This window comes from Prunus persica, chromosome G6 (assembly GCF_000346465.2).
Source record: "Prunus persica cultivar Lovell chromosome G6, Prunus_persica_NCBIv2, whole genome shotgun sequence".
Classification (NCBI taxonomy): Eukaryota; Viridiplantae; Streptophyta; class Magnoliopsida; order Rosales; family Rosaceae; genus Prunus; species Prunus persica.
Window position 1 is genome coordinate 2,134,906 of NC_034014.1, and position 12,072 is coordinate 2,146,977.

General features: G+C 36.6%; 1 protein-coding gene across 4 annotated transcripts; it reads right to left on the bottom strand.

Annotated features, from left to right (window-relative positions):
- On the bottom strand, positions 337 to 10,648 carry LOC18774710 (mediator of RNA polymerase II transcription subunit 15a). 4 transcript variants are annotated; one of them, XM_020565411.1, is made up of 10 exons: positions 10,415 to 10,648; positions 5,959 to 6,091; positions 5,603 to 5,714; positions 5,306 to 5,426; positions 3,455 to 3,516; positions 2,814 to 3,377; positions 2,315 to 2,650; positions 1,591 to 1,785; positions 1,415 to 1,503; positions 337 to 1,057 (listed from the first exon to the last, which is right to left on the bottom strand). In XM_020565411.1, exons 2-10 carry the CDS (start codon positions 6,066 to 6,068, stop codon positions 850 to 852), a joined length of 1,797 nt encoding a protein of 598 aa, XP_020421000.1. In that variant the 5' UTR covers positions 6,069 to 6,091; positions 10,415 to 10,648; the 3' UTR covers positions 337 to 849. The 4 variants fall into 4 exon arrangements, with proteins under 4 accessions (XP_020421000.1, XP_020421002.1, XP_007205180.2 ...); XM_020565413.1 differs by having other exon boundaries at positions 10,392 to 10,648; XM_007205118.2 differs by having other exon boundaries at positions 10,549 to 10,629.

Here is a 12,072-nt window from a genome sequence, read left to right on the forward strand (position 1 = left end):
AGATTAAATATGTTTTTATGATTACTCCAACATGATTTTTTTAAATCCAAACGATATTCTACTTTAATCCAATTTAAACTACAAGGAAGGAAATTCAAATTCGGGTGGAGAACACATCCGTTCTAGTTAACTTAGCTAAGCCCATATTTGACGCCCCAATATATTTTTGTATAATTGAAAAAAAAAAAATATTTTCAACTCCTCCACAAATCAAACATAAACAGCTTCCTCAACGCTACCAAACATGAGAAAGGAGTCTCCGTTTCTCATCAATTTGGAAAATAAATGAGAGTGAATTTCTTTCCCCGATCCAAATGCAGCCGTAGAACATATAAGTTTAAATAAGAACAACAAAAAACCGAGAAGATTCATATCTCCATTTTTTTACATAAACAATCAATATCCCCATTCTCTCCCTTAAAAGGGGGGAAAAACAAATTAACGAACCGCTTCACATTGTGACAGTTCACACATTATTACTGCTGGAGGCGGTCATGACACGAGTCCTGCAGAAGGCAGAATATTGATACAATTTTGTTACAAGCAGACGTAGCAGAATAGTGCATAATGCGGCATAACCCAACGAAAACATACAGACAGATCACAGATGATTTACAGTATCCAAACTACAACACACAGAAGTTACCTAGGAAAAATCCAACAAGAACTATCCCAAGATTATTCACTTCGGAAAATCTGACCATATACAAAACATCACAAATTCCTCCTATACATGCAGACTATCCTAAACCTGCTTCATCGTTGCAGCTAAAAAGCGGTAGAAAAACTATGCATCACGGTTTATATAACGACCCTTGGACTAACTTTTTCCGGTCTGAAGGGAGATGATCAAGCAGCACTCAAGCAGTTCTCCCATGTCCCATACCTTGAGCTAAAACTGCCTCCACCACTCTGCTGCGCATGCTCGGAAATAACTGCACATGCACAAACATCCCAGGTCCTTGCTATCTCCCCAAGGGACATGGGTTCAGAAATACTTCGTAGAGATATGCTAAACTTTGACTTTGCTTTCACAGAAAGATCTTCATACTCCTTACTGCCAAATCAGAACAGTAAAGTCAAATTTATGCTTAAAAGAAAACCTTTAGAATTTAACACATGAAAGCAAAATGAGTACATAAACTCAAAAGAGAACTGAAAATAAATAAAGAGATTCTTTGTTTGACCATTACAGCGCCACATACTGTCACCGACACAAACTGAGGAATAGATTCTTTGTTTGATCATTACGGCATGTTGCGTTTGAAATAGGAATTCACCAGAATGGGGGTAAATAAGAAAGGACATAAGCCCATATGGCTGAGAATTCTCAATAAGAAATGCTACATCTCTTAGTTTATGTAACAACAGCAGCAGCAGCAGCAGAACGTAAAGGCAGAGTGCCTATCCTCACCTGACTTCAACTGGAAACTTGTCCAAGAGTATTGGAGAGCAGTTGGGATAATTGCTGGGAACAAGCAGTCTTAATGGATGAATTGGTGACTGCACCATATTAAAGGCAGGTAAATACGAAATATAAATATCTTGAAGACAGGTAAGAAGTCATTGCATTAACGTTTGAGAGCCCACCATCTGTGCTGAAGCATACTGCGATTTCAAGTCCAGACCGAAAGCCACGGCATCAAAAAAGCACTTGAAAATGGTTCCTTTACCCCCATCAGCAGCAGGTGCACTAGGGTCATCATCTTGATCACTGATATCAACAACTGTGTTGATCAACCGCTGCCTTATTTCTCTTATTTCTTCCAAAAGAGCATGATTAGCCTGCAAGATAAACCACAAAATTATGTCCAATGAAGAAGCAGGAATGAACCTTTTGACCAGAAATTGAAATACTTTGAGACGGGGAACTGTTTAAACAAATAACATTGAGTTAAGACCAGCAATAAATGATATGTGTTCAGGTTGGTTCAGAAATTTCTTGGTCCAGTAACGATCTCTCAATTATGCCTTCAATGCCCTCAAATGCACTTTTTTATTTTTTCCCAAACACAAACAATCACTTCATTCAACAAAAGTTTCTTTTTTCCTCTAATCTAAAAGCAATGTAACATCTTTAACAGTGGACTCACACGGAGGAAAGTGCCTCACTCAGAATGTGCCAAAGCACCCAGGCACACAAGAAGCATATGCATATAGGTGTGCAGGAAAGCAACTAGCTTTGCAGTCTTGCTGGAAATTTCATTTCATGATGTGATATCCCTTTTTAATATTTTAAGTGTGCCCAATCAAAGCTTTTACAACTGCAACAGCTGTCATTTCTAGAAGCATATACCAAAAAAAGGATTAATACCTCAATCCTAGGTCTCTTGATACGAGATGTTACAGTTGACTCCAGGTCAGATGTCTCTGAACTGGCCAACTGCCTGAAACAATCATTGCCAGCTGATGGCACAACATTTAAGGGCACGGCACTAGTGAAGCGCCTTATTTTCCTAGACCCATTTGTTCCATCACGAGTCAAAACATTCCTTCCTTGAAGACAACACTTTGTCATGGTAATCAAATCCTCACCAACTGCATCTCTCGATCCCTTGCCTGGTGCTGACCCTGCTATCCTACTCATACTCACTACTGAGCCAATGTCACTGACTGAGGCACTCAATGCATTTGAAGACATCGATTTCACCTGAAAGTTCAAATTACATAAATTTACGTCAAACACGGTTGAAGGAATTTGAGGAAAACAAGAACTTAGAAAGTATTTACTGATAAAACATTTCAAGCACTCTGAGAGAGAGAGAGAGAGAGAAAGAGAGAGAGAGAGATGTAAACTAATCAGCTTTACTAACCGCTTTAATCAACCGTTCAAGAGGCTGCTCTGTAACATTTGACTTGCCAGAAATAGTTGACAAAGCATTAACATGAGTACCGTCTGGTACACTAAATTCAGCAAGCAAAGGAGAGGCTGATATCCCAGGGGTGCCAATGGCAAGGGACTGGATCTGTGATCCGACAACAGTTGCTTGTAGCTGCCCAATCTTCCCAGCATTTGCAAGTGAGGAGGGTTTCTCAGAATCCCCTGGCACAGAGGATGGAGCCATCGGAGTTGAAGGAGATGGGATGACAAATGGGGAACTAGAGGTTCCAGCTTTTGTGTGAGCCAGTAGATTCTGCTGGTCATTTTGGGGTGAAGAATGTCGCGAAATTTTAGGGGATGCAGCCTGAAGGAATTGGGTTGTTGATGAAATAGGAAATGGAGATCCTGATTTCAATTGCTGATGGGAAAAAGCACACTGGCCTGCAGCTCGTCTCATCTTTAACTCATTTACATAATTGATTTCCTGCTCCTGCTGTTGTTTTATATGCTGGTGTTGAAGCATACCAGAATTTGACTGAATGGAATTCATGTTTGCCTGTAGCATATTAACCCCACTCTGTGATGACAAGGCATTCATATTCACTTGTTGGAAAACAAGTCAGGACATCTTACTTTTTGATAGACCACCTCTTGCCAATCACCCCTAGTTGCATGTCCAGTCTGGGCTGCGGAATCTGGAGATGCAATGCAGAAATATGTGTCAATGTAAGCACATAAGATCGTACAAAATTTGATTATGAGGGTTATAATTTTGAAAAAGCATTGCCTGCAGAAGCGGTAAGAACAATGGAAAACTATCCTGCCCAAAACAGTTAAAGATGTGTTTTTCGTAAAATAGAATGAAAATATCATTCCCTACAGCATTAGCAGTCTAAGAACATACTAGAAGCTTCATGAGCTGAAGCGGAACAGGAATACGTATGCAGTAAATTGTAGATAGTACATTGATGGGCAACTACATTTACTAAACACAGTAACATAACCATAAGGCTCCACCCAAAACCCTTTCTCTACCACCATACGTCATGAAAAAACTAAGACATCAATCAAATCACAGACAATATCTCCAAACAACTTCGATTACAAACATGAAGCACCAGAGTTGAAAGGTACACTTACGGGAATCAAGGTGGTAATATACCCATTTTAGGGGGTTTTGTAACTATTTCCCTGTCCTTCTGGATTTTTATTTCATATAACTATCTCATGATCCTTGTGGGGTTTTCCTTTCTATAATTGAACTGCAGGTCAGTCTACAGATATTAAGAATACAAGAACAAAGTTGAATTTTTTTTTCATCAAGTTGGGATTTAGCTTCTTTTATCTTTATTCCTGTGTCAACACCCTCTGTTCCTTTTACATTTAAACCACACTGATCATCAAATTACCAGACACAATTCACAAATTTCACGTCCATTAGATATTGCTAATTAACATTTAAAACACAAAAAAGGGCAAACAAAGATGTATCATAAAAGCAAATAAATAATTAGGGAGCCTGTCTACATCACAACACCAGATAAATCACATAAAAAAAGACAACGTTGACCCATAATGCAATATGGTAATAGGCCCAATCAAAGTAAAATAAAAATATAGAATACTAAAATTTCGCCCAAGACATGCATCTGTCTGAATAACCTGAAAGCACATGCATTAATAGGTCAACAAATAAAAGGGTACTAAACTGCATAATAGAAAGAATAAACACCAAATAAATAAACAAATGTGAAATCAGGTATACGATAAATTCCATTTATTCTCATCAATTGATCCCTTGCCTTAAAAACTAAAGTAAAAATTATATAGCAACCAGATTCCAGTCTTGAATTTTCACCACACAAGCCTATATATATGTGTGTGTGTGTGTGTGTGTGAACAATGAATCTTCTCAGGTAAGAAATATGGGAATAAGGAGACAATAGAACTTTTCTAGAATTTACCCGTCAAGAAAAAAGCTATGCTTAGAATACAAAAACAACTATTACTTAATTTGTAGTGCATTGTTTGGAGAGAGGTTTAATTTTTTTGGAGGAAAGAAACGGGGAGAAGTTCTGGGAAGATGTGCTTTGTTGGCAGTTTTTTGGGTAGTGTGGGTGGAAAGGAATAGGAGAGTTTTTGATAATGTCAAGGGTGATTAGATAGATCAGTTATGGAATCGGATCCGGCTTTGGGCATCCTTGTGGGCATCTACTTCATCAGAGTTTAGGAAGTTCGCCCTTTATTTTATCTATTTGGATTGAAAGCAGTAGTATCGTAAATATATTTATTTCAAGTAAAATTTGGTAGAGGTGTCTTAGTTAAAATTTTGGTTGTTGTACTTTTGTTCACTAATTGCATATTGGTTTTTTTAATAAAATTGTTGTTATGCAGGCCGGGAGAAGAAAGGGGTAGTTGACAGTGTGCAGCTGAAATTTGTTCAGTTGCATGAAATAGTAACATAGTTTTCATATTTGTTTTTACCTGGATCAGGGGGCCTGTTGATATTACCAGCAGAGTTAATTGGTGAAGAATTTTCTATTGCATTCTGAGATCTGGTCTCCAGTGAGTATATCTTCAGAGCAATTTTCTCAAAATAATCCGACTGTACAAGGCAATCCATGCTAAACTTAGAATACATTGTCATCCAAAATGTAAAGAAAGTTGAAACACAGACAATATTTATTTAAGAAACTGCATGCGTAATAGAATAGGTACATATCTAAGTACGCTTGCATGTCTTGTACCATGAAAAATTAGGACCATGAGTTACGGAAGTACCTCGCTTGTGGCAGCAGTATAAATCATTTCCTCAAACCTTACAGCAATTTTCTTGAGCTCCGGTGAGCTCTCTTGACCAGAGCAGGGGAAATGCCTCTTCAATGCATCCATTCTTTACATGCAGTACATTTAAAATAAGTTACTGACAACCAAGGCATGGAGGTAGTGTTCATAACCACAAAAGTGAATTCATCAGGATAAATAATTTAATCCAATTAGCTTTTTCTTAAGATTTTTTTTTTTTTTTCAACGGGATTAGTGATCTTAGGTTCAAACTCCATGGCACCTTGGTGTGAGAAACCCATTCCCTTATAGTTTAGACTATGCTTGTACTAAAATAAACATAAAACGCTTACATCATGTTGACAATACTTGGCCTTGACTCTAGCTGCAGTTGACTCCCCCAATTGCCTGCATCCATGGAGGGCTCTCTAACTTGAGGAGGCCTCCAATTATTGGTAGCCATCAAAATCCAAGGAACCCAACAAACTGTCAATAAAGAAAACGCCACAAAATTTAGAAACTTCAATGAAAAAGTACGAAAGGGTACAAAATTTGTACAAATCTAGATAAACTTGAACGATGATACACTTTTGTGTCAGAAAATGCATCCATCTAAGAGCTGCTACACCGAGGGAGCCCAGACCGAGGCGAAGGCAGGAAAAAAAAAAAAAGTCGCTCCAGCGTTCAGTCCAGGCCCGGGGGTGGTGTGGGACCCACCAACTCGGGCCAGCCCGAAGGTGAGACCAGCCCCAGGTCCAACTTGCGTGTTGCTGACGTCAGCACTCGCGTCACGCTGACGTCAGCGCGACGCCAGCTCCAACGGTACGCTGCCACGTGTCGCCTCCCCAGCCTTCCGATCTGCTTCTCCAAATTAATCCAACGGCTGAGGCTTTTTTGGGCAATAAAAATATGAAAAAAAATCGTAAATTTTTTTAAAAAATTTTGATTTTTTTTCTTCTATAAATACCTATCAATACCCTTCACTTTCAACACCAATACTCATACATTTTCTTCTACTTCTACCATTATTCACTCTTTATACTCAACATTTTCCTCTTTTTCATCTAGTATTTTGATTTCATATTTTTATGGCTTCTTCTATCGAAACCGGAGGGGCTTGGAGCACCATGGAAGATGTTTCATTGTGTGAGGCTTGGCTCCAAATTTGTCATTGTCCCGTGTCCGGCAATGAGATGAAATTTTTTCATATGTGGAAAAAAATTCATGCCGAATTTTGTGAAAAAATTCCGGGGTCTACTCGTACGGAGATGGCGTTATCCAGTAGGTGGAAAATCCTGAATAAAGAGTTGGGAAAATGGAGAAATGCCCTAGCAAAAGCGATGGACAACTATAGAAGCGGGCAAAATCGTACTAACGAGGTAAGTATTTTATAATTTTTGTTTTATTAAGTTTAATCTCCTAATATATATAATTTGTTAATATTGCTTGCATTTTCAATATTTTGTTAATATTTCTTGCATTTTAAATATTTTGTTCATATTTCTTGCATTATCAATATTTTGTTAATATTTCTTGCAATTTAAATATTTTGTTCATATGTCTTACATTTTCAATATGTTGTTAATATTTCTTGCATTTCCACTTGTTTCTTAATTTTCTTGCACTTCTAATTTATTTGTAAGGTTAATTGCATTTTCATTATTATTTTTTTTGTTACTTGCATATCCAATATATTTTAAATATTTATTGCATTTCCATTTTTTTGTTAAATAGATTATACAAGCACAAATGTGGTTCGGTGCAACCGAGGGTGGCAAAAAAAGTTTCACCCATCATGAATGTTGGGAGGTGGTCAAATATTGCAAACGGTTCATAATTATTCCAACGGGTCCCGACGTTGTATTAAACGAGACGCCACTCCGTGATTCAATGGCACCGGATTCACCTCTTGATTCTCCTATGAGTCAAGACTCACCCATGGAAAAGGAGCCGAGGCCCATTGGCCGAAAAGCCGCGAAGGCAAAGAAAGTGGGTAATTCAAGCAATTATAATTCAAAGTTTTTGGAGAAAATTGCAAGGCAAAATGGCATAAGAATTGAAATGGAGCAAAAACGCCAAGATAACGAGTTGACCCTTCAAGTTGAGTATGCACGAGAAAGGGAGTATTTGCGCAAAAAAGATATAGACAACACGGATCGGGAAACCATGGCCATGGATACAAGTCATATGTCCCCTGAAACAAAACAATTTTGGAAACTAGAACGAAGAGATGTTATGAGAAGAAAACTTTTCCGGGATGATGGGCCTAGCAACGCGGATTGGTTAAATGATGGAAACCATGAAATTTGTTAGCCTACCTTTTATGTATTTGTATTTTTCATGTTTTCTTTTAAAGTTGTTGTAATTCATGTATTTTATTTTAGTAGTAGTAATTCGTAATGACTTGTATTAGATTTCGTTATTTAATAAACAAAGTATTCAATAAATTACCTTTTTATTCAACATATTCCATACTTCAAACAAAACAAAATAAAAATAAAAAAAACTACAAACAAGGCACAATAATAATAACAAACCACAACCAAAGCATAATAAATAAAAATACAACACAACCAAACCATAAACCAAAGCATAATAAATAAAAATACAACACAACCAAACCATAACTAAATAAAACATAACCAAAGCATCTATGCTCCATCATTCTTGTTCATTGCCTTTCACCTCCCATAGATGCTCCATCAAGTGAACTTGACGCATTTCATGAATATACGAAGATTGCATCTCTGTATATCGATCTATCATTCGGGTCATCAAATGACCATCTCTCACCAAAGGTTCCGGCTCAAATGGTTCTCCACTTGGCCCTATGGGCCTTTCATAAATCCGTGTCAAAGCCGTGTTCATTGGATCCGGTTCGTACACCTCTAAAGCATCATAATCATACTCATCCTCCACAATCATATTATGGAGGATGATGCAAGTCATCATAATGCTTCTGAGGATCTCCTCATCAAACATACGGGCCGCACCTCGAATAATCAACCACCGAGCTTGAAGGATACCAAAACACCTTTCGACATCTTTCCTGTATCCCTCTTGATAGGTAGCAAATAATTTTTGCTTCTGGGATCGGGGATTCGGAATACATTTGACAAAAGTGGTCCACCTCGGGTAGATGCCGTCAGCTAGATAATACCCCGTCTGGTACACTGTATTATTAACTTCATAGGTGATATTGGGGCCCTGGCCTCTCAATACATCGTTGAAGACCGGGGATTGACCCAGCACGTTGAGGTCATTTTGTGATCCTGCAACTCCGAAGAAGGCATGCCAAACCCATGTGTCGAAACCAGCAACCGCTTCAAGGATGATACTTTTTTGGCCTTTTCGATTTCCATAATCACCTTGCCAGGCAGTTGGGCAATTCTTCCATTGCCAGTGCATGCAGTCGATGCTACCAATCATTCCAGGGAATCCTCGAGCTTCGGCTTTTTGTAGAAGCCATTGGAGGTCCCTGGGAGTAGGTCTACGCAGGTAGTCCCTAGTGTACAGAGTTTCAACAGCTTGACAAAATCTTACCAAAGCCTCCAACGTAGTGGACTTCCCCATCCGGGCAATCTCATCCACCTGATCAGCAGATGCTCCATACGCCAACATTCGTATAACAGCTGTAAGCTTTTGCTCCGGAAGAAGCCCCAAAACCCCAGCAGCATCACACTTTTGAACAAAGTATGCATCATAATTGCAAATATCATGCATGACTTTATTGAACAAATGAGGTTGCATTCTAAATCGCCTTCGAAAATCAATATCAGAGTACAAAGAAGTCGGGATAAAATAATCTTCCAAAAGATTCTTACCCCAAGAATGCCTATGTCTTTCCACATTCCGACGGCGGCCGACTTGTGAACCATGGCGGCGACCTTGGTTTTCTTCTTCTTGCAAAGCCACTACTATGAGAACTTGCTCATCGACTTGTCTCTGCAACTCATTGACTTCATCTGCTCTACGGTTTCTCTCTCTTGTTTCTCTCTCTTGCCTCTCCAAGCATCTCCTAAATTCTTCCATTCAGAATGAATGAAGTATGAATTCTAAACTCTGAGAAATGAAAATATAGAAAGATGTGGTGTGAGAGGTATGAGCTGAGACTCTGGTTTTATAGAAAATTTTGGCAAGATAGACATGCCACGTGGTTTGATTTTATTGAATGAAAATGTTATCTGAAATTTGAAATTCATCCGAAATTTGAACCCTAATTTGTATGAAATTTAAAATTTGAAATTTATCTGAAATTTGAACCCAAATTTATCTGAAATTTGAACCCAAATTCATTCGAAATTTGAACCCAAAAAGTTATCTAAAATTTGAACTTTGAAATTCATCCGAAATTTGAATCCAAAAATCTTATCCGGAAATTTTATCTGATTATGAATAGTCTTGACACGTAGGAACCCGAAAATCTTATCTGAAAATATTACCCAAATTAATTATTTTGATTAAAAAATATGAGGAAAAAACAAAAAAATAAATAGTAATTGCCCTTAGCTAGGGCAACGGGTGGAAACACAAATTACTATTTGCAAGGGCAACCACTATTCACGTGAATAGTGGCTGCCCTAGCTCCACCCTTGCCATGGCTAAGGGCAAATGGGTGGAGTTGCTCTAAGCTGGTTTTAAACATGATTTTGTCATGAAAATCTCCAATATACAATCCCTAAATTCACATATGCAAAACCAAAACTTAAGATTCACATACAATCGAAAACCCAATACAATTTACGCCAATCAGAGGGAAAAAAAAATTACAGAACAAAATTGATACCAAAAAAAATAAAATAAAATAACCGTTTTCTTTGAAAAGTTTCCGGAGCTTGAAGTGAACAATACGGACGTGAAAAAAAAAAGTTGTCTAATTAGGAATATAGGGCTATAGGGGAAACAAAGGAGGTCATCAGGCTCAAAGACTCAAATTGGAGAACCTTGAATGAAACTCGTTATGTTTATGGTGTTTTTTCGCTTGTGCCAATTGGTTTTTGGCTTAAGACTTAAGAAAGAGTATCCAAAAAATTTTAAAAGGAAAAAAACAGAAAAAAGAGAAGTTTTGTGCGATTTAAAAAGGATCATGTTCTTATTTTGGTTTTTATTTTAATTTTTTAATATGAGAATATGTTAATTTACTATATCATCGAAATAGTTTCAATGATTAATCTATATATATAAAGCAAAAGGCAGAAAATGGTGAAACATTCATAATATCATAAAATGTCATTGGTTAATCCAAACATTTAGAATTAAAATTATTAATTAAATGAGGATAATATGATAAATTTACACCTTTTCATATTAAAAAAATTAAAATTAAAATTAAAAGAAAAATCAGATAATGAATCCTATTTTTATGGAACACAACTACCCATTATCTTTTTTAAATCTAAAATAAATTTTAATTTAAAAAGCCTCTCGCAGGCGCGGAAGCGCGTGCAGAGAGACTAATAAACTCATTAAATAAGGTCAATTTTTGATATTTTGAATATTTTATTATTTTATACTCTCTTTTTTTTTAACAAAAATACAAAATGGTGATTTTCTCTTGATTTTTACTTTTCTTACTTGTTGTAACAAAAAAGGTAAAATGTATGCAATTCTCTTCATTTTTCTAAAGAAAAAAAAAAAGTATAGCCGCACGGCTTTACACGGCACTTTTTTAAAAAAAATTTCTTAATAAATCGTATAGCCGACAGCTGTACAATTTATATATATTTTCTTGGATCCTTTTTTTTTTTAATTTAAATTTTTTTCCTCGATTTTCTTTTATCGATAAGAGTAGTTTAGAGCATTATCTATTACTATTAGCCGCGCGGCGATACTTAATTTTTTATTTTTTTTATTTATAAAAGTAGTATAGTCGCACGGCTATATGTTTTCTGACATGTGGGTGCCTAGTTGCTCGGTGGGTCTTTTTTTATTTTTATAAATTGTATAGGCTATACTCAATTCGTTTTCATTTTTTAAAAAAAAAATAGTATCATCGCGCGGCACTTTTTAAATAAATAGTATTTTCGAGCAGCTATACTCTTTATATATATGATGGGATCCTTTTATTCTTTTAAAAAATTTTCTCTGATTTTCTTTTATCGATAATAGTTGTTTAGAGTATTATTTATTACTATTAGGTCATTACCTAAGTCTCTATTGTCCCCTTTTAATTTTTTTTTACATTTCTTACTTATTTTAACAAATATGCAAGATGGTATTTTGCAATCTCTTTGCCAACTAGAACAACAATTTCAAACAAAGATTTATGGGTATATTAGTAAGAGAGGTGCTAGTATTCTTTATGTAAATTGTTGTTTGGAAAGTGAAGTAATTACCAAAAACACTCCAACTTAGCATGCAATTCTCTATGATAAAAAATGTGTGCAGTAACCAAATTTAGTAGCACTCGAGAGAACGAGGTCCATCAAAGGCAAACATTCCCACACCAAAAAAAGAGAGAAAAAATT